The sequence below is a fragment of the Silurus aristotelis genome, assembly GCF_946808225.1.
Source record: "Silurus aristotelis genome assembly, chromosome: 27".
Taxonomy (NCBI): domain Eukaryota; kingdom Metazoa; phylum Chordata; class Actinopteri; order Siluriformes; family Siluridae; genus Silurus; species Silurus aristotelis.
Window position 1 is genome coordinate 7932341 of NC_139600.1, and position 24357 is coordinate 7956697.

Here is a 24357-nt window from a genome sequence, read left to right on the forward strand (position 1 = left end):
GGTCTTGGTCATGTTAGTAGTTGGATTCTTACTGATTGTATGGGGTGGACAGGTGTCTTTATGCAGCTAACAACCTCAAACAGGTGCATCTAATTTAGGATAATAAATGTAGTGGAGGTGGACATTTTAAAGGCAGACTAACAGGTCTTTGAGGGTCAGAATTCTAGCTGATAGACAGGTGTTCAAATACTTATTTGCAGCTGTATCATACAAATAAATAGTTTAAAAATCATATATTGTGATTTCTGGATTTTCTTTTTAGATTATGTCTCTCACCATGGACATGCACCTACGGATACAATTTCAGACCCCTCCATGGTTTCTAAGTGGGAGAACTTGCAAAATAGCAGGGTGTTCAAATACTTATTTTCCTCACTGTTTATATTCACATAATTCCAAATAATGTGACAAAGCTGTAAAACCAATTACTATTTTAGTGCATACAATAACTCATTTATATATATATATATATATATATATATATATATATATATATATATATATATATATATATATATATATATATATATATATAAATATATATATATATATATATATATATATATATATATATATATATATATATATATATATATATATATATATATACACACACACACACTAGTATATATTTATAGTATATACTAGTATATACTAGTACATATATATATATATATATATATATATATATATATATATATAAATATATATATATAAATACTAGTATATATATAAAAATATAATATATAAAACTACTTCATATTTTAACAAAAGCTTCCATATGTTAGTCACAAGGCTGTAAAATCAATTACTATTTTACTGCACTATATATATATATATTTATATATACATACTGAGAGGGGGAGAGAGAGAGAGAGAGAGAGAGAGAGAGAGAGAGAGAGAGAGAGAGAGAGAGAGAGAGATAGGTAGTTATTGTATGTGGTAATTTAAATCAGAATGTATAATGTGCATTCAAATTTTAACCACTGTTAGTAATCAGCATTTCAAAAGATTGTAGATAACTTTGTGTGAAAAACTTCCCAGACTGGTTTAAATGTTGAAAAAAAAGGGCACATCAGCTTTCAGAAAACACTGGTATTGAAAAATTTGGATCAGACCTCGAGATTACTTACCAGTGTGTAAAACTGTTAAATGCGAAATAGGAACACAATGTAATGTAATGCAATGAAAAATTATTTAATAACATGAAATCACAATACATTATTTAAAAGTCTTGTGGTTCCTATTGAATGTATAATTATTTTTGCAATATCGTTTAAGGGTATTATTGGAAAACAAACAAGATGAAGAGAAAAGGAGTGAACGTTTTTATACTGAGTAAGTTTGTTTCGCTAGTGTTTTTCCACTTTATCATTTCATTATTTTTATAACCCATAATTTAATATTTTAGATGTAAAAAAAATGTAATAATAATAATAATAATAATATTAATAATAACAAAAGCTCCTCCACTATAGGTATCATTCTGCAAATCTCATTTGCACAATCATCAGCTGCAACAGCATCAACAACTGAAATAATTACAGAAAGTGGTCTTACTGAAACATCAGAATCCACAGTTGTCACGTCTTCAGCATCATCAAGTTCTTCTGCAGAAACAACTCCAGAAACAACACTGGGAACCCCAACTAGTCTTACTGAAACATCAGAATACACAGCTGGCACATCCTCAGCATCACCAAGTTCTTCTGCAGAAACAACTCCAGAAACAACAATGGGAACCTCAACTAGTCTTACTGAAACATCAGAATCTACAGCTGTCACAACTTCAGCATCAAGTTCCTCTGCAGAAACAACTGCAGAAACAACACTGGGAACCTCAACTAGTCTTACTGAAACATCAGAATCCACAGCTGGCACATCCTCAGCATCAAGTTCTTCTGCAGAAACAACACTGGGAACCTCAACTAGTTTTACGGAAACCTCAGAATCCACAGCTGTCACATCTTCAGCATCACCAAGTTCTTCTGCAGAAACAACTGCAGAAACAACACTGGGAACCTCAACTGGTCTTACTGAAACATTAGAATCCACAGCTGGCACATCTTCACCATCAAGTTCTTCTGCAGAAACAACTGCAGAAACAACACTTGGAACCTCAACTGGTCTTACTGAAACATCAGAAACCACAGCTGGCACATCTTCACCATCAAGTTCTTCTGCAGAAACAACTGCAGAAACAACACTGGGAACCTCAACTAGTCTTACTGAAACATCAGAATCCATAGCTGCCACATTCTTAGCGTCAAGTTCTTCTGCAGAAACAACACTGGGAACCTCAACTAGTTTTACTGAAACCTCAGAATCCACAGCTGTCACATCTTCACCATCAAGTTCTTCTGCAGAAACAACTGCAGAAACAACACTGGAAACCTCAACTAGTCATACTGAAACCTCAGAATCCACAGCTGTCACATCTTCAGCATCACCAAGTTCTTCTGCAGAAACAACTGCAGAAACAACACTGGGAACCTCAACTGGTCTTACTGAAAACTCAGAATCCACAGCTGGCACATCTTCACCATCAAGTTCCTCTGCAGAAACAACTGCAGAAACAACACTGGGAACCTCAACTAGTCTTACTGAAACATCAGAATCCACAGCTGGCACATCCTCAGCATCAAGTTCTTCTGCAGAAACAACACTGGGAACCTCAACTAGTTTTACTGAAACCTCAGAATCCACAGCTGTCACATCTTCAGCATCAGCAAGTTCTTCTGCAGAAACAACTGCAGAAACAACACTGGGAACCTCAACTGGTCTTACTGAAATCTCAGAATCCACAGCTGACACATCTTCAGCATCACCAAGTTCTTCTGCAGAAACAACTGCAGAAACAACACTGGGAACCTCAACTGGTCTTACTGAAACATCAGAATCTACAGCTGTCACAACTTCAGCATCAAGTTCCTCTGCAGAAACAACTGCAGAAACAACACTGGGAACCTCAACTAGTCTTACTGAAACATCAGAATCCACAGCTGGCACATCCTCAGCATCAAGTTCTTCTGCAGAAACAACACTGGGAACCTCAACTAGTTTTACGGAAACCTCAGAATCCACAGCTGTCACATCTTCAGCATCACCAAGTTCTTCTGCAGAAACAACTGCAGAAACAACACTGGGAACCTCAACTGGTCTTACTGAAACATTAGAATCCACAGCTGGCACATCTTCACCATCAAGTTCTTCTGCAGAAACAACTGCAGAAACAACACTTGGAACCTCAACTGGTCTTACTGAAACATCAGAAACCACAGCTGGCACATCTTCACCATCAAGTTCTTCTGCAGAAACAACTGCAGAAACAACACTGGGAACCTCAACTAGTCTTACTGAAACATCAGAATCCACAGCTGCCACATTCTTAGCGTCAAGTTCTTCTGCAGAAACAACACTGGGAACCTCAACTAGTTTTACTGAAACCTCAGAATCCACAGCTGTCACATCTTCACCATCAAGTTCTTCTGCAGAAACAACTGCAGAAACAACACTGGAAACCTCAACTAGTCATACTGAAACCTCAGAATCCACAGCTGTCACATCTTCAGCATCACCAAGTTCTTCTGCAGAAACAACTGCAGAAACAACACTGGGAACCTCAACTGGTCTTACTGAAAACTCAGAATCCACAGCTGGCACATCTTCACCATCAAGTTCCTCTGCAGAAACAACTGCAGAAACAACACTGGGAACCTCAACTAGTCTTACTGAAACATCAGAATCCACAGCTGGCACATCCTCAGCATCAAGTTCTTCTGCAGAAACAACACTGGGAACCTCAACTAGTTTTACTGAAACCTCAGAATCCACAGCTGTCACATCTTCAGCATCACCAAGTTCTTCTGCAGAAACAACTGCAGAAACAACACTGGGAACCTCAACTGGTCTTACTGAAATCTCAGAATCCACAGCTGACACATCTTCAGCATCACCAAGTTCTTCTGCAGAAACAACTGCAGAAACAACACTGGGAACCTCAACTGGTCTTACTGAAACATCAGAATCTACAGCTGGCACATCTTCACCATCAAGTTCTTCTGCAGAAACAACTGCAGAAACAACACTGGGAACCTCAACTAGTCTTACTGAAACATCAGAATCCACAGCTGGCACATCCTCAGCATCAAGTTCTTCTGCAGAAACAACACTGGGAACCTCAACTAGTTTTACTGAAACCTCAGAATCCACAGCTGTCACATCTTCACCATCAAGTTCTTCTGCAGAAACAACTGCAGAAACAACACTGGGAACCTCAACTAGTCTTACTGAAACATCAGAATCCACAGCTGCCACATTCTTAGCGTCAAGTTCTTCTGCAGAAACAACACTGGGAACCTCAACTAGTTTTACTGAAACCTCAGAATCCACAGCTGTCACATCTTCACCATCAAGTTCTTCTGCAGAAACAACTGCAGAAACAACACTGGAAACCTCAACTAGTCATACTGAAACCTCAGAATCCACAGCTGTCACATCTTCAGCATCACCAAGTTCTTCTGCAGAAACAACTGCAGAAACAACACTGGGAACCTCAACTGGTCTTACTGAAAACTCAGAATCCACAGCTGGCACATCTTCACCATCAAGTTCCTCTGCAGAAACAACTGCAGAAACAACACTGGGAACCTCAACTAGTCTTACTGAAACATCAGAATCCACAGCTGGCACATCCTCAGCATCAAGTTCTTCTGCAGAAACAACACTGGGAACCTCAACTAGTTTTACTGAAACCTCAGAATCCACAGCTGTCACATCTTCAGCATCACCAAGTTCTTCTGCAGAAACAACTGCAGAAACAACACTGGGAACCTCAACTGGTCTTACTGAAATCTCAGAATCCACAGCTGACACATCTTCAGCATCACCAAGTTCTTCTGCAGAAACAACTGCAGAAACAACACTGGGAACCTCAACTGGTCTTACTGAAACATCAGAATCTACAGCTGTCACAACTTCAGCATCAAGTTCCTCTGCAGAAACAACTGCAGAAACAACACTGGGAACCTCAACTAGTCTTACTGAAACATCAGAATCCACAGCTGGCACATCCTCAGCATCAAGTTCTTCTGCAGAAACAACACTGGGAACCTCAACTAGTTTTACGGAAACCTCAGAATCCACAGCTGTCACATCTTCAGCATCAGCAAGTTCTTCTGCAGAAACAACTGCAGAAACAACACTGGGAACCTCAACTGGTCTTACTGAAACATTAGAATCCACAGCTGGCACATCTTCACCATCAAGTTCTTCTGCAGAAACAACTGCAGAAACAACACTTGGAACCTCAACTGGTCTTACTGAAACATCAGAAACCACAGCTGGCACATCTTCACCATCAAGTTCTTCTGCAGAAACAACTGCAGAAACAACACTGGGAACCTCAACTAGTCTTACTGAAACATCAGAATCCACAGCTGCCACATTCTTAGCGTCAAGTTCTTCTGCAGAAACAACACTGGGAACCTCAACTAGTTTTACTGAAACCTCAGAATCCACAGCTGTCACATCTTCAGCATCACCAAGTTCTTCTGCAGAAACAACTGCAGAAACAACACTGGGAACCTCAACTGGTCTTACTGAAAACTCAGAATCCACAGCTGGCACATCTTCACCATCAAGTTCTTCTGCAGAAACAACTGCAGAAACAACACTGGAAACCTCAACTAGTCATACTGAAACCTCAGAATCCACAGCTGTCACATCTTCAGCATCACCAAGTTCTTCTGCAGAAACAACTGCAGAAACAACACTGGGAACCTCAACTGGTCTTACTGAAAACTCAGAATCCACAGCTGGCACATCTTCACCATCAAGTTCCTCTGCAGAAACAACTGCAGAAACAACACTGGGAACCTCAACTAGTCTTACTGAAACATCAGAATCCACAGCTGGCACATCCTCAGCATCAAGTTCTTCTGCAGAAACAACACTGGGAACCTCAACTAGTTTTACTGAAACCTCAGAATCCACAGCTGTCACATCTTCAGCATCACCAAGTTCTTCTGCAGAAACAACTGCAGAAACAACACTGGGAACCTCAACTGGTCTTACTGAAATCTCAGAATCCACAGCTGACACATCTTCAGCATCACCAAGTTCTTCTGCAGAAACAACTGCAGAAACAACACTGGGAACCTCAACTGGTCTTACTGAAACATCAGAATCTACAGCTGGCACATCTTCACCATCAAGTTCTTCTGCAGAAACAACTGCAGAAACAACACTGGGAACCTCAACTAGTCTTACTGAAACATCAGAATCCACAGCTGGCACATCCTCAGCATCAAGTTCTTCTGCAGAAACAACACTGGGAACCTCAACTAGTTTTACTGAAACCTCAGAATCCACAGCTGTCACATCTTCACCATCAAGTTCTTCTGCAGAAACAACTGCAGAAACAACACTGGGAACCTCAACTAGTCATACTGAAACCTCAGAATTCACAGCTGTCACATCTTCAGCATCACCAAGTTCTTCTGCAGAAACAACTGCAGAAACAACACTGGGAACCTCAACTGGTCTTACTGAAACATCAGAATCCACAGCTGGCACATCTTCACCATTAAGTCCTTCTGCAGAAACAACTGCAGAAACAACACTGGGAACCTCAACTAGTCATACTGAAACATCAGAATCCACAGCTGGCACATTCTCAGCATCAAGTTCTTCTGCAGAAACAACACTGGGAACCTCAATTAGTTTTACTGAAACCTCAGAATCCACAGCTGTCACATCTTCAGCATCACCAAGTTCTTCTGCAGAAACAACTGCAGAAACAACACTGGGAACCTCAACTGGTCTTACTGAAACATCAGAATCCACAGCTGGCACATCTTCACCATCAAGTTCTTCTGCAGAAACAACTGCAGAAACAACACTGGGAACCTCAACTAGTCATACTGAAACCTCAGAATCCACAGCTGTCACATCTTCAGCATCACCAAGTTCCTCTGCAGAAACAACTCCAGAAACAACACTGGGAACCTCAACTAGTTTTACTGAAACCTCAGAATCCACAGCTGTCACATCTTCAGCATCACCAAGTTCTTCTGCAGAAACAACTGCAGAAACAACACTGGGAACCTCAACTGGTCTTACTGAAATCTCAGAATCCACAGCTGACACATCTTCAGCATCACCAAGTTCTTCTGCAGAAACAACTGCAGAAACAACACTGGGAACCTCAACTGGTCTTACTGAAACATCAGAATCTACAGCTGGCACATCTTCACCATCAAGTTCTTCTGCAGAAACAACTGCAGAAACAACACTGGGAACCTCAACTAGTCTTACTGAAACATCAGAATCCACAGCTGGCACATCCTCAGCATCAAGTTCTTCTGCAGAAACAACACTGGGAACCTCAACTAGTTTTACTGAAACCTCAGAATCCACAGCTGTCACATCTTCACCATCAAGTTCTTCTGCAGAAACAACTGCAGAAACAACACTGGGAACCTCAACTAGTCATACTGAAACCTCAGAATCCACAGCTGTCACATCTTCAGCATCACCAAGTTCTTCTGCAGAAACAACTGCAGAAACAACACTGGGAACCTCAACTGGTCTTACTGAAACATCAGAATCCACAGCTGGCACATCTTCACCATTAAGTCCTTCTGCAGAAACAACTGCAGAAACAACACTGGGAACCTCAACTAGTCATACTGAAACATCAGAATCCACAGCTGGCACATCCTCAGCATCAAGTTCTTCTGCAGAAACAACACTGGGAACCTCAATTAGTTTTACTGAAACCTCAGAATCCACAGCTGTCACATCTTCAGCATCACCAAGTTCTTCTGCAGAAACAACTGCAGAAACAACACTGGGAACCTCAACTGGTCTTACTGAAACATCAGAATCCACAGCTGGCACATCTTCACCATCAAGTTCTTCTGCAGAAACAACTGCAGAAACAACACTGGGAACCTCAACTAGTCATACTGAAACCTCAGAATCCACAGCTGTCACATCTTCAGCATCACCAAGTTCCTCTGCAGAAACAACTCCAGAAACAACACTGGGAACCTCAACTAGTTTTACTGAAACATCAGAATCCACAGCTGGCACATCTTCACCATCAAGTTCTTCTGCAGAAACAACTGCAGAAACAACACTGGGAACCTCAACTGGTCTTACTGAAACATCAGAATCCACAGCTGGCACATCTTCACCATCAAGTTCTTCTGCAGAAACAACTGCAGAAACAACACTGGGAACCTCAACTAGTTTTACTGAAACATCAGAATCCACAGCTGTCACATCTTCAGCATCACCAAGTTCTTCTGCTGGAACAACTGCAGAAACAACACTTGGAACATCAACTGGTCTTACTGAAAACTCAGAATCCACAGCTGGCACATCTTCACCATCAAGTTCCTCTGCAGAAACAACTGCAGAAACAACACTGGGAACCTCAACTAGTCATACTGAAACATCAGAATCCACAGCTGGCACATCCTCAGCATCAAGTTCTTTTGCAGAAACAACACTGGGAACCTCAACTAGTTTTACTGAAACCTCAGAATCCACAGCTGTCACATCTTCAGCATCACCAAGTTCTTCTGCAAAAACAACTGCAGAAACAACACTGGGAACCTCAACTGGTCTTTCTGAAATGTCAGAATCCACAGCTGACACATCTTCAGCATCACCAAGTTCTTCTGCAGAAACAACTGCAGAAACAACACTGGGAACCTCAACTGGTCTTACTGAAACATCAGAATCTACAGCTGGCACATCTTCACCATCAAGTTCTTCTGCAGAAAAAACTGCAGAAACAACACTGGGAACCTCAACTAGTCTTACTGAAACATCAGAATCCACAGCTGGCACATCCTCAGCATCAAGTTCTTCTGCAGAAACAACACTGGGAACCTCAACTAGTTTTACTGAAACCTCAGAATCCACAGCTGTCACATCTTCACCATCAAGTTCTTCTGCAGAAACAACTGCAGAAACAACACTGGGAACCTCAACTAGTCATACTGAAACCCCAGAATCCACAGCTGTCACATCTTCAGCATCACCAAGTTCTTCTGCAGAAACAACTGCAGAAACAACACTGGGAACCTCAACTGGTCTTACTGAAACATCAGAATCCACAGCTGGCACATCTTCACCATTGAGTTCTTCTGCAGAAACAACTGCAGAAACAACACTGGGAACCTCAACTAGTCATACTGAAACATCAGAATCCACAGCTGGCACATCCTCAGCATCAAGTTCTTCTGCAGAAACAACACTGGGAACCTCAATTAGTTTTACTGAAACCTCAGAATCCACAGCTGTCACATCTTCAGCATCACCAAGTTCTTCTGCAGAAACAACTGCAGAAACAACACTAGGAACCTCAACTAGTCATACTGAAACCTCAGAATCCACAGCTGTCACATCTTCAGCATCACCAAGTTCCTCTGCAGAAACAACTCCAGAAACAACACTGGGAACCTCAACTAGTCTTACTGAAACATCAGAATCCACAGCTGGCACATCTTCACCATCAAGTTCTTCTGCAGAAACAACTGCAGAAACAACACTGGAAACCTCAACTGGTCTTACTGAAACATCAGAATCCACAGCTGGCACATCTTCACCATCAAGTTCTTCTGCAGAAACAACTGCAGAAACAACACTGGGAACCTCAACTAGTTTTACTGAAACATCAGAATCCACAGCTGTCACATCTTCAGCATCACCAAGTTCTTCTGCTGAAACAACTGCAGAAACAACACTGGGAACCTCAACTAGTTTTACTGAAACATCAGAATCCACAGCTGTCACATCTTCAGCATCACCAAGTTCTTCTGCAGAAACAACTTCAGAAACAACACTGGGAACCTCACCTAGTCTTACTGAAACATCAGAATCCACAGCTGGCACATCTTCAGCATCACCAAGTTCTTCTGCAGAAACAACTCCAGAAACAACACTGGGAACCTCAACTAGTTTTACTGAAACCTCAGAATCCACAGCTGTCACATCTTCAGCATCACCAAGTTCTTCTGCTGAAACAACTGCAGAAACAACATCAGAATCCACAGCTGTGACATCCTCAGCATTAACAAGTTCTTCTTCAGAAACAACTGCAGAAACAACACTGGGAACCTCAACTAGTCTTACTGAAACATCAGAATCCACAGCTGTCACTTCTGCAACATCACCAATTTCTTCTGCTGAAACAACTGCAGAAACAACAATGGGAACCTCAACTAGTTTTACTGAAACCTCAGAATCCACACTTGTCACATCTTCAGCATCACCAATTTCGTTTGCTGAAACAACTGCAGAAACAACAATGGGAACCTCAGCTAGTTTTACTGAAACCTCAGAATCCACAGTTGTCACATCTGCAACTTCACCAGGTTCTTCTGCTGTAACATCTGCAATGACAACACTAATCACATCTGGATCAACTACAGGTATCACAAAAATGTTGTAACTTTCATGTATTGTTTTGTTGTGTGAAGAACATGCACATATGCAGTATTGTGAGAAAAAAAGTACCTCCATAAATCCTATAGTGTTATGTATCAGGACGTTATAAACTCATCTGGTCTATTCTAAGTTAATATAACCTCAGATATCACACTGTCATTATTTATTCTTACAAAAAATAAACTTGAAAGCACACATTTAAATCCCCCCTCCCTTTTACCAGTAATAACTTGAAGTAATCATGTTCATCTTGAAGCTCAATCTGCTTTACAATGTTGCTTAGTTCGTTGAGGTTTTTTTTTTTTTTTTTTTTTGTTTATGCACAGCTCTGCCACAGCATTTGATTAGCAACAAGTGGCTTACTTAGCCTCTTAAATGCTATAAAGACAGTAAAGGTATACTTACACCGTTTTTCCATTTTGACTTTAATAATGTCAAAAATAAATAATGACACAGTGTACTATGCCTTATTGTTCATCTGAAGCTGAATTTACTGACTGTTGAGACCTGAAATGTTTCAGATGATTTTATCATTTTTTATTGTCCCGATAGGTAATACAATAAAACTCAAAGAGGGTGTACTTAAATTTTTACATGACTGTATGTCTGGCTCTCTCTCATAAACACACAATCTCACATATATATCTTGTCACGCATTGTGTCATATTTGAATATGAATATTATATATTATGGTAGTTAGAGCAGCTGCTGAAACTACAAATATTATCAACAGTATTATCATCACATCACAAAGTCTATTCTATTTCAGGTATCACAATGGAAACTACAACTATCACACCACAAACATCATCAGATTTTACAGAACCACCATCAACATCTTTTTCAGAATCAACTACCACTAATACGCCGCAAACATCAACAGATGTTACATCAGAACCACCATCAACTTCTCCTTCGGAATCAACTACAGCTAGCACACCGCAAACATCAACAGATGTTACATCAGAACCACCATCAACTTCTCCTTCAGAATCAACTACAGCTAGCACACTGCAAACATCAACTGATGTTACATCAGAACCACCATCAATTTCTCCTTCAGAATCAACTACAGCAAGCACACCACAAACATCAACTGATGTTACATCAGAACCACCATCAATTTCTCCTTCAGAATCAACTACAGCAAGCACACCACAAACATCAACAGCTGTTACATCAGAACCACCATCAACTTCTTCTTCAGATTCAACTACAGCAAGCACACCACAAACATCAACAGCTGTTACATCAGAACCACCATCAACTTCTCCTTCAGATTCAACTACAGCAAGCACACCACAAACATCAACAGCTGTTACATCAGAACCACCATCAACTTCTTCTTCAGATTCAACTACAGCAAGCACACCACAAACATCAACAGCTGTTACATCAGAACCACCATCAACTTCTCCTTCAGATTCAACTACAGCAAGCACACCACAAACATCAACAGATGTTACATCTGAACCACCATCAACTTCTCTTTTAGAATCAACTACAGCAAGCACACCACAAACATCAACAGATGTTACATCAGAACCACCATCAACTTCTCCTTCAGAATCAACTACAGCTCGCACACCGCAAACATCAACTGATGTTACATCAGAACCACCATCAACTTCTCCTTCAGAATCAACTACAGCTAGCACACCGCAAACATCAACTGATGTTACATCAGAACCACCATCAACTTCTCCTTCAGAATCAACTACAGCTAGCACACCGCAAACATCAACTGATGTTACATTAGAACCACCATCAATTTCTCCTTCAGAATCAACTACCACTAATAGACCACAAACATCAACAGATGTAACATCAGAACCACCATCAACTTCTCTTTCAGAAACAACTACCACTATCACACCACAAACATCAACAGATGTTACATCAGAACACCCATCAACTTTTCCTTCAGAATCAACTACAGCTACAACACAGCAAACATCAACAGATGTTACATCAGAACCACCAACTACTTCTTCTTCAGAATCAACTACAGCTAGTACAACGCAAACATCAACAAATGTTACATCAGAACCCCCATCAACTTCTCCTTCAGAATCAACTACAACTATCACAACACAAACATCAACAGATGTAACATCAGAACCACCATCAACTTCTCTTTCAGAAACAACTACAACTATCACACCTCAAACATCAACAAATAGTACATCAGAGTCACCATCAACCTCTCCTTCAGGATCAACTACATCTATCACACCACTATCATCAACAAATAGTACATCAGAGTCACCAACAACTTCTCCTTCAGAATCAAATACAACTATACCACTACAAACAACAAATGGTACATCAGAGTCACCATCAACCTCTCCTTCAGGATCAACTACATCTATCACACCACTAACATCAACAAATAGTACATCGGAGTCACCAACAACTTCTCCTTCAGAATCAGCTACAACTATCACACCTCAACCATCAACAAATGGTACATCAGAGTCACCATCAACCTCTCCTTCAGGATCAACTACATCTATCACACCACTAACATCAATAAATAGTACATCGGAGTCACCAACAACTTCTCCTTCAGAATCAGCTACAACTATCACACCTCAACCATCAACAAATGGTACATCAGAGTCACCATCAACCTCTCCTTCAGGATCAACTACATCTATCACACCACTAACATCAACAAATAGTACATCAGAGTCACCAACAACTTCTCCTTCAGAATCAAATACAACTATCACACCTCAAACATCAACAAATAGTACATCAGATTTACCATCAACCTCTCCTTCAGGATCAAATACAACTGTAACACTACAAACAACAAATGGTACATCAGTGTCACCATCAACTTCTCCTTCAGTATTAACTACATCTATCACACCACTAACATCAACAAATAGTACATCGGAGCCACCATCATCTTCTTTAGTTTTAACTACATCTATCACACCACTAACATCAACAAATGGTACATCAGAATCACCATCAACTTCTCCTTCAGAATCAAATACAACTATCACACTACAAACAACAACAAATGGTACATCAGAGTCACCATCAACTTCTACTTCAGGATCAACTACATCTATCACACCACTAACATCAACAAATGGTACATCAGGGCCATCATCAACTTCTCCTTCAGAATCAACTACTTCTATCACACCACAAACATCAACAAATGGTACATCAGAGTCACTATCAACTTCTCCTTCAGGATCAACTACATTTATCACACCACAAACATCAACAAATGGTACATCAGAGCCACCAACTACTTCTCCTTCAGTATTAACTACATCTATCACACCACAAACGTCAACAAATGGTACATCAGAGCCACCATCAACTTCTCCTTCAGGATCAAATACAACTATTGCAGTACTAACATCAACAGGTGTTACTTTAGGATCGACTACAGACATCACACAGAAAACTACAGGTATTACACTGGAATCATTAAAGTTAGCATTCAATTATTATGTTTCAAATAATATGATATTTTAAAACAATCCCAACATGATAAATACAACATTTCTATTTACTTGAATACTTTTCACACTTCTGTTTTTACAGGTGTAACTACAACAGTAGGTGCAACTGACATAAGGAATATTAGCTTTACCACTAATGAAACATTCAATACTGCCCTATTAGACACATCTTCACCTGCCTTTATTGCTCGAGCACAGCTTGTTCAATCAGAGGTTTGTCTTATTTATAAAATTTACATGACGTTTATCTGCACATATTAAACATTTAAGTGAAATATTGAAATAGATTTTTAAAATGAAGGTTCAAGATATTACACAGAAAGATATTTTTTGGTGTACTGTATACAACTGTGTACGTACAAATGTGACCTATGAAAATGTGTTTAGTGTACTATAATGCAGCATGTTAACACGGCTGTTTGATGCTTTGAAAATTTAATCTTCATTGATAAAATGTAAACTTGTAGATAAATAAATATGCATTACCAATCACCCAGGGAAAAACAAATATTTACAATACATTCTGAATAAGTTCTAAAATTATTGTGTTTAAAGATGTGATATAGAATATAAACAGCTCCTTTAAAGTTTTGCTGTAATGCTTTGCCATTAATTGCCTCACAGCTTGAACCAGTCTTAAAGAATGATTCCAGCAGCTTCAGTCACCTAACAGTGATACGTTTCAGGTATCTTACTTATCTATTTTCTTTATTTTCTTTTACACTATCTTTCCATGAGTTTCTGATAAATCTTCTGAATAAATATGTTTGTCTGCACAGACCAGGATCAACCATCACAGATATGAGATTATACTACACATATTCAAATGGGAGTCCAAGTGACAGTCAAATAATTGAAACAATGAAAACAGCACCTAATTCAAGTTTTTTCATGATAGGCGTTTTTGGTGAGTATAGATCACACCTACAAGTGCCATTCAGCATATGGCAAACAGTTTATACACCTTCTTCTTTAGATGAATGCTAATTCTTTCTTTTATTTTAATTACAGTAACAGAAATATTCACTACTACTACAGCACCCACTACAACTACACCAACCACAACAGCACCTATTTCAGCCACCACAGGAGCAACTACTACAACTACAACAACCACAACAGCACCTATTTCAGCCACCACGGGAACAAATGCTACATCTACAACCCCTTCAGCAGCACCTACTACATCCACCACAGGAGAAGCTACTACAACTACACCAACCACAACAGTACCAATTTCAGCCACCACAGGAGCAACTACTTCAACTACAACAACCACAACAGCACCTATTTCAGCCACCACGGGAACAAATGCTACATCTACAACCCCTTCAGCAGCACCTACTACATCCACCACAGGAGAAGCTACTACAACTACAACAACCACAACAGTACCAATTTCAGCCACCACAGGAGCAACTACTACAACTACAACCCCTTCAACAGCACCTACTACAACCACCACAGGAGCAGCTGCTACAACTACAACAACCACAACAGTACCAATTTCAGCCACCACGGGAACAAATGCTACATCTACAACCCCTTCAACAGCACCTACTACAACCACCACAGGAGCAGCTACTACAACTACAACAACCACAACAGTACCAATTTCAGCCACCACAGGAGCAACTACTACAACTACAACCCCTTCAACAGCACCTACTACAACCACCACAGGAGCAGCTGCTACAACTACAACAACCACAACAGTACCAATTTCAGCCACCACAGGAGCAAATACTACAACTACTTTAGGATCGACTACAGACATCACACAGAAAACTACAGGTATTACACTGGAATCATTAAAGTTAGCATTCAATTATTATGTTTCAAATAATATGATATTTTAAAACATTCCCAACATGATAAATACAACATTTCTATTTACTTGAATACTTTTCACACTTCTGTTTTTACAGGTGTAACTACAACAGTAGGTGCAACTGACATAAGGAATATTAGCTTTTCCACTAATGAAACATTCAATACTGCCCTATTAGACACATCTTCACCTGCCTTTATTGCTCGAGCGCAGCTTGTTCAATCAGAGGTTTGTCTTATTTATAAAAATTTACATGAGGTTTATCTGCACATATTAAACATTTAAGTGAAATATTGAAATAGATTTTTAAAATGAAGGTTCAAGATATTACACAGAAAGATATTTTTTGGTATACTGTATACAACTGTGTACATACAAATGTGACCTATGAAAATGTGTTTAGTGTACTATAATGCAGCATGTTAACACGGCTGTTTGATGCTTTGAAAATTTAATCTTCATTGATAAAATGTAAACTTGTAGATAGATAAATATGCATTACCAATCACCCAGGGAAAAACAAATATTTACAATACATTCTGAATAAGTTCTAAAATTATTGTGTTTAAAGATGTGATATAGAATATAAACAGCTCCTTTAAAGTTTTGCTGTAATGCTTTGCCATTAATTGCCTCACAGCTTGAACCAGTCTTAAAGAATGATTCCAGCAGCTTCAGTCACCTAACAGTGATACGTTTCAGGTATCTTACTTATCTATTTTCTTTATTTTCTTTTACACTATCTTTCCATGAGTTTCTGATAAATCTTCTGAATAAATATGTTTGTCTGCACAGACCAGGATCAACCATCACAGATATGAGATTATACTACACATATTCAAATGGGAGTCCAAGTGACAGTCAAATAATTGAAACAATGAAAACAGCACCTAATTCAAGTTTTTTCATGATAGGCGTTTTTGGTGAGTATAGATCACACCTACAAGTGCCATTCAGCATATGGCAAACAGTTTATACACCTTCTTCTTTAGATGAATGCTAATTCTTTCTTTTATTTTAATTACAGTAACAGAAATATTCACTACTACTACAGCACCCACTACAACTACACCAACCACAACAGCACCTATTTCAGCCACCACAGGAGCAACTACTACAACTACAACAACCACAACAGCACCTATTTCAGCCACCACGGGAACAAATGCTACATCTACAACCCCTTCAGCAGCACCTACTACATCCACCACAGGAGAAGCTACTACAACTACAACAACCACAACAGTACCAATTTCAGCCACCACAGGAGCAACTACTACAACCACAACCCCTTCAACAGCACCTACTACAACCACCACAGGAGCAGCTGCTACAACTACAACAACCACAACAGTACCAATTTCAGCCACCACAGGAGCAAATACTACAACTACAACCCCTTCAACAGTACCTACTACATCCACCACAGGAGCAGCTACTACAACTACAACAACCACAACAGCACCTATTTTAGCCACCACAGGAACAAATACTACAACTTCAACCCCTTCAGCAGCACCTACTACATCCACCACAGGAGCAGCTGCTACAACTACAACAACAACAACAACACCTTCTTCAGCCACCACAGGAACTACAACTACAACCCCTACAACAGCACCTACTACAGCCACCACAGCAGCAACTACTACAACCACAACAGCACCTACTACAGCCACCACAGCAGCAACTACTACAACCACAACAGTACCTACTACAGCCACCACAGCAGCAACTACTACAACCACAACAGTACCTACTACAGCCACCACAGCAGCAACAACTACAACTACAACTCCTATACCAACAACCACAAAAGCAACTACAGCAATAGCTGCTACTACAACTACCACCACCACAACCTCTACAGCCCCAACCACTACCACCACAATCACCCCCACTACCACAACCACTACCACCACCACAACAACAACAGCAGCAACAACAACTGTAGCAGCTCGTCCACCACCTTCTGTCGAGATGAGTGTTGGTCTTGTGGTTGTTTTTATTGTAGAGCTTTCTAATCCTCAGAGTATTAAATTCAAAACATTGGCTGCCAGTGTGGAGCAAGCGGTAAGTGTGAGACAGTCCACTGCAATATTTTAAATTATTCAGTACAGAACATTAAACATTTCCCAACTATGATCAAATTTATAGAAATGTATTATATGGAAAACAATAATAAAAATGTCTAATAGCAAAATCTTGATCTTTGACAGATGTTTAAAATATACAGACAACAATATGACAATCGGTTCATCCAGGCAATTGTGCTAGCCTTCAGGTGAAGCTCAGTGACATTCACTTAATTTTAGAAATATCACATATCACATTTTATACACTGTAGGTGATAAATAATGTTTGTATTTATGGATTAATTTGTTTCAAGTCCTTTGGATTTGGTAAAAATTGTTTAAAACCATGTGTTGCTAAATGTCCTGTAATATTCATTGTAGAGTTGCAGAAATTAGCACATTTAAACAAATACTGCTCAAAACTTAAAAGAAGTTGATACTAATAAAGAAATGTTTTCCCCAGACCTCAAGTCAGACGTTCAGGTGAAAATACGGAAGCAGATGTCCAGCTGGTATTCAACGACACCTCCACAATTCCCATCCCAACCACTGATGATATAGTGCAAACTCTGAAAACTGCAGCAGTAACTAACAATTTCGCTGTTCAATTTGATCCTACTGCAATCACTGTAACTAGTGAGTACAACCAGGATAATTTTGCCAAACAAATACCACACTGTATTAGTAACCTATGTTTGCCCTTTATAGATATTTGCATTAATGCCTGTATATTTCTTTCCAGATGTGCCTTACACTATTCCTGTTACATTCCGAACAAATGGGACTTTTGCAACAGATCTATCAAATCTGACTTCAGTTTTATTTACAAACAGATCGGTCATGATTAAAACAGGAGTAAGTATCAGCCCATTGGTTTATAGGATTACTTTGTATACAAACATTAAACAGATTCGCTCCCTTTCACAAATATAAGGATAAAATATACATACTTTTTATAGAATTTACACAAATATGACATGCACTGACTAATGGGCACAAAACATCCTGCAAGTAAATGTGGAGACATCTGTAGGAATATAAAGAAAATTTGGACAATTTTTTATTTTTTAATAGAACTTGACATCATGTAAAAAAAAAAAAAAAACATTTTCCAACTTATTTTGCATTACCATTTTTGTGTGAAAATCTGTTATTATTTATTTGTGAGCAGCCTCAACTACATACATTTGTTAATGGTGATGACAAGTGGTTTTGACCTTTATTATAGTTTTCTGCAAATCATCACAAACTCATTCCACAAGCACTCACTAAAATCGTATTTTCTGTGATCCTCTTGTTCCTATCCTATATTAATTTGTGCAATGAATTTGTATCTGATCGGATTCTTATGAAACCCTTTTTGTAATTTTGAGCAATTTGGCACGTTGTACATGTGTTTGTATTTGTGAAATGTACTGATACTGTTTTCCCTTTTTGTTTGTAAATACCATCATGATGTTATAGATTAGTTGTCCATTTTTTAACACCCATTTTTTTAACACCCTCTTGCAGCTTAACCCTTTTTTCATTGCTGACTTCTATTCTTCATTCAGCACCTTAACCATGTCAAACTTCAGGTATTTATACTAGGATTGCATTTTGGATAATTTTCACATTTAAAACGAAATGTTGTTTTACACAATTTTTTTTATGAATTTTGTTTGGTTATCTAGCAATGGAGGTCTTAAAGGAAGTTCGGATACGATTCTGAACTTCATGGACCTGACTTTTGCCAATAGCGCTGGAGTTCCCAACATCACGAATATCGGTAACACTATGCTTAGAGCGGCAAGAAATAACAGCCTTCCGTTCAAAATCTTCACCGACGGAATCATCGTGAATTTCACAAGTAAGTATACAAATATATATATCAGCAGGTGTTGGAATTTTGATTATTTTCTAATGATAGCAAGTGTTTTTTTGCCCTGTTATGCAACACCCATTTTAGCCAGAGACTACAATTTGCAATTTATACAGTAAATCAATGATATCAATGATGTTAAATGTCATACCATTTAAAATTACACATAATTATGATATATATTATAATATAAGTGTTTGCAATACATGTAGATCCTGTAATCACTAATGTTATAGCATTTGTAATGACACCTTCTGACCAATCAGAATGGTGAATTTTAATAGCACTGTGGTATATTGATTAATAAAATGTTCTGGGCATGCCCAGGATGTTATTGCTCCAATGATAAATCGCTGCATCATGGCATACTGTCCAAATAATATGTCATCATGCTCCTTGTTATAGGTTTTAGAGAAAAAAATTTTTATTTGCAGTTAAAAATGAATAATTCTGCACCTTGATTTTTGTTTACCTTACTAGTCATTCATTTTTTTCCCAACAGCAATATCATCAAGTGAGATCACCAGCAAGATCAATGTGTTCATGGCGTTCTTCATGGTGGCTGTGTCACTTCTTTTTGCACGATCCAGCTAATCCTACACCACCTCCTCCATTTAGAATAATAACCTTTATTAGGTTTGACATTCTAGTTCCTTTAATAAAATATGCCAAACTATTTATTTTTAATAATGTGCATTATATAAAAAAAAGCACAATAAAGAAAGCATTATATGAATTTGCACAAGCCAGTCAGTATAAATGTGCAAAGATAGTGTTTGGTCAGTACTCATAGCTTTAATTATTTTTGGAATCGCTAACTGGTGAGCTTGTCACAGGCATTTTCTAAATAATTCTTTGTATTTGAATCCATCCTAAAGTCAAAGTCTCAAGCGTGAAGAAATTATATTTGTCATGTGAAAAACCTGACAAGCTGAAATGACAAAGACACTGCGGTTATATGCGTATCTTTTCTGAATCTAAGTTACCTTTAGGCCATATACTTGCACATGAATGTATATACAAATAAGTTATCTATTGATCAAGCATAAAAGAAAATCACAAAAAAGTGTTTATTGAAAAATGAAGATTGAAGATGAATGAAGATCTTTTTAAAAAAGCTTTAAAAAATGATGAAGATTTAAGATTGTTGATCTTGTATTTAAAATTAGGTTTTAGTCTAAACTAAACATGAGGATAACACACAGACGAAACTGCTTCCTGGAGAACAAAGAATAACTACAGTGTGGTTTGACAAGTTTTAATCCCGGTCTATCTGTGTTTACTTTAGCATGCTACTCAACAACTCTGTGTGACAATGATTGTATAGTCACGTACTGTAATTTGCATATAACAAGCAATAAATTAGAACATTATTATTTATTTTTGACTTCTATAAACTTGTGCACTTTAGAAAAATTCTGTTTTTGTTCTTCTACATTGTGCACGGCACTCTGTGTATATTTATTTACTGCAGTGGGTATCCAGGTCCTTTGAAGTATGTATTTATTGAAAACTATTAATGGTGTATTGTGTTAGAATTGACTGGAGCAACTCATATTTACAAGTTCATTACTCGGTTTCAAATAAACTGATGAAAAGCTGCACCATTGAATGTTTTTGTTTATACTTTTTTTTTTTTTATCTCAAATACTAAACTTTTCAATAATGGCTAGAGTTAATGCTCATTTCTTTTTAGGAACAATATTCCAAGGCAAATATTACTAAATAGCATAAGGCACAGAATTAGTGTATCAGTCAAACACTGCTTAGACTGTTATCAAAACCAGTTTAACATCCTCCTCCTGAGCATCCTCTTACTGTTAAAAATGGTAATTATTGTAATTATTATTGCAGAAATCAACTAAATATCTAACAGGTGAAAAATGACAGAAATGCAGTATATTTTTTGCTTTTGTGCGTCACACCTGTCTATGTGTAATTTTAGTGCATTTTGGAAAAAACCTCAGCTGTCAATCTCACCTTCATCTGTAGACAGGTGACACACAAACACACACAAACTATAATTTACTGTTTCTGAAATTGACTTTTACACTAAAATGTATGAGGTTCTTTTTTTTTCTAAAATGATTTTTAATTTACTTTGAATCCATCTGGATTTGTTGTGGTAGAATTTGTACAGCTAGTTTATTTATTTTATTTTAACTGTTTCATTCAAGTTTGTCAAACTTCTATTTAGAACATTATTATTCTTATTTAAAAAAAATTCAACATTGGAATTCAGCTAGGCAATAATGTAACCACATACACAACCACAGCTCAGAAAGGCGTTCCTATATAAACACAAGGGCGATGCTGTGGCATCTACTTTATAGGAAAGACACAATAGAAAGTAATTGCTTTCTGTTACTCTCACTTCATTCACTCACTCTGTTCCGAGAACTGAACAAACTGAAGCAAAGTCAAAACTGAATTCTTTAATTCTGAGTTTCTTTATTTATACAGCCTTACAATGTTCCTGGGTGTACTGAGCAAAAACTACATTCTTGGTGTTCTGTCAAAATGACATAATTGTTCACATTATCCCAAGTTCTATGTAGATTTATTTTTATATATATTTATTTTTATTTATTTTTAAGATTTATTAAAAACGATATGCTATTGAACTCTTAGCAGCTTATTTTTATTTGCTTATAACTGCAGTACTAGGCATAAAACAATTAATAAGATAAAAATAAAAATGAATAAATGTGAATAAATAAATAAACTACCATGAAATCTTCTGTAGTTAATAAACAGAAGATTTACACCATACACAGGTGTGGAAAATTTTATATTTTACTAATTACATTATGTCAGCTCTCACAGTATACTTAATTACTGAATAAAAGTCTGACCTATGTATTGTGTGTATACAGACATTGATGTTAAGATTTTAATTTGATGTTGTCTTGAAACCTGTTTTATACCAGACATGTGAAAGTACACGCAGCAAGACAGAAACCATGCTGGCTTTGTCTTTCTTTTTCATTTACAGTTTAGTACAAAGGTTTGATTTGGTTGTCAGTTTTATATGAGCACATCTCAAGGCAAATACATTTTTTAATCATAATGAGATTTTCAATCCAAATCTCAGTGCGACTGCTGGTGCTTAGATGTGTAAATACTATGTCATATCTTGTAACGTTGATTTATTTCATACTGGTATGTTCATGTTCTACTGAGTATCGAGTTTCTCCTAAAGATCCCAGTGAAGTAATACGTGTTCCAGTCTTGTGACTTGTGACTCAGAATGGCAGAAAAAGAGGTAGCAGACAATTTCCCAAGCCACTGTGAAGGAGGAAATTATATCTATTGTTCACAATGAAAAGATTTTATCATGCCCAATGAAATGCTTTTGTTTGACCTTTCGTTTTCAGCCAGTACCTAACTCTGCATGTTTTTTTCTCCATTCCTCTGTCTTGTATGTACATGCTGGATACACAATTCACCTGGAGGTATTAAGGAATGTAAGACCTAGAAAAGAAGTTTATAATTAATTATAAGGTAATTAAGTAATAATCATGCATCAAGTTTTTTATTTAGAAATCTTTTCCCAGAACGCCGAAAGATATTTCAATTCATATTTTCTTTGCAGATGTATGAATCTGCAAAGTAAATAGAAATAGAAAGTAAAAGAAAAATCTGATATTATAACACTTTGATGGACATCATTGTGTTATAGTAAATGCAGTAGTGTTTTCATTCGGTACAGTCATTAACATGTAACACATGCTCACAAATGAGGCTTTCTGGACTGTCTTCTTGTTAAACATTATATTTTAAATGTAGCCACAAAAGAAGAATAAGACAGTTTCTACCCAATTATAAATGATGGATTTTCCTAGTCAAAACTAAAGCAGAGAACAAGACTCCAAGGGCAGGTGCTAAGTCACCCATAACATAGTAGAAAACTTTACATACTGAAGATTTTAAACACATTTCTAAAGCCAGTGGCCATTTGTATGTCAGGAATTTACTCGAACATATCACAAACTAGAACGAAGCTATTGAGGACAAAATATTTCAGACTTTTGAACCTACTTTATCCTAAAAATCTAATCATTTCATCTGCTGGTTATGAAGATAATTCTAGAAAAATTCTAGAGAAACATTCATATGTGAAAAGATAAGCTGATATGTTGTAAGAGAATCTCCAGATACATGGACAAATGCATAGACAAACATGACACCTAGATAAAGCAATATATATATATATATATATATATATATATATATATATATATATATATATATATATATATAGATAGATAGATAGATAGTCAGTATTATCAGATGGACCAGTTTTTATTAGTAATAAATAGAAAAGAGGTGAAAATAAAACCCACATTTATTTAAGATGTCCTTTCTTTATTCAGATATAAATATAAAAAAAAATCTCTACTAAATAATAATTTTTAATCACTAAACATTTGCTTTACTGATGCGCCAAGTTTCAAAACAAGCATTAAAATTCACACACCCTCTGGGGTCGCCAAACCCGCTGTGTGTGAGGCTTTTATAGGTGGTATAGAATTAATCCCAGGTGTTCGGGATGAGCCCGATTGCACTGAGCCTCGTGCGGGCGGGGCATGCACGAGAACCGGAGCGAGGTGCGTCGGGGAATCCCGGGATATG

At 37.8% G+C, this 24357-nt stretch overlaps 1 protein-coding gene across 1 annotated transcript in view; it reads left to right on the top strand.

The window, feature by feature from the left end:
- Positions 1 to 21326, top strand: part of LOC310721139 (uncharacterized protein) — a 23079-nt gene extending 1753 nt beyond the window's left edge. Inside the window, exons 2-18 of the mRNA XM_083532441.1 lie at positions 1282 to 1338; positions 1479 to 10448; positions 11234 to 13903; positions 14038 to 14168; positions 14580 to 14641; positions 14735 to 14862; positions 14967 to 15749; positions 15884 to 16014; positions 16427 to 16488; positions 16582 to 16709; positions 16814 to 17859; positions 18006 to 18070; positions 18325 to 18497; positions 18604 to 18716; positions 19374 to 19438; positions 19535 to 19710; positions 20225 to 21326. Of these exons, the coding sequence (XP_083388567.1) occupies positions 1305 to 1338; positions 1479 to 10448; positions 11234 to 13903; positions 14038 to 14168; positions 14580 to 14641; positions 14735 to 14862; positions 14967 to 15749; positions 15884 to 16014; positions 16427 to 16488; positions 16582 to 16709; positions 16814 to 17859; positions 18006 to 18070; positions 18325 to 18497; positions 18604 to 18716; positions 19374 to 19438; positions 19535 to 19710; positions 20225 to 20316 (14829 nt within the window). The 5' untranslated portion in view covers positions 1282 to 1304 and the 3' untranslated portion in view covers positions 20317 to 21326. The remainder of the gene's footprint in view (positions 1 to 1281; positions 1339 to 1478; positions 10449 to 11233; positions 13904 to 14037; positions 14169 to 14579; positions 14642 to 14734; positions 14863 to 14966; positions 15750 to 15883; positions 16015 to 16426; positions 16489 to 16581; positions 16710 to 16813; positions 17860 to 18005; positions 18071 to 18324; positions 18498 to 18603; positions 18717 to 19373; positions 19439 to 19534; positions 19711 to 20224) is intronic.
- Positions 21327 to 24357: the final 3031 nt, after the last annotated feature.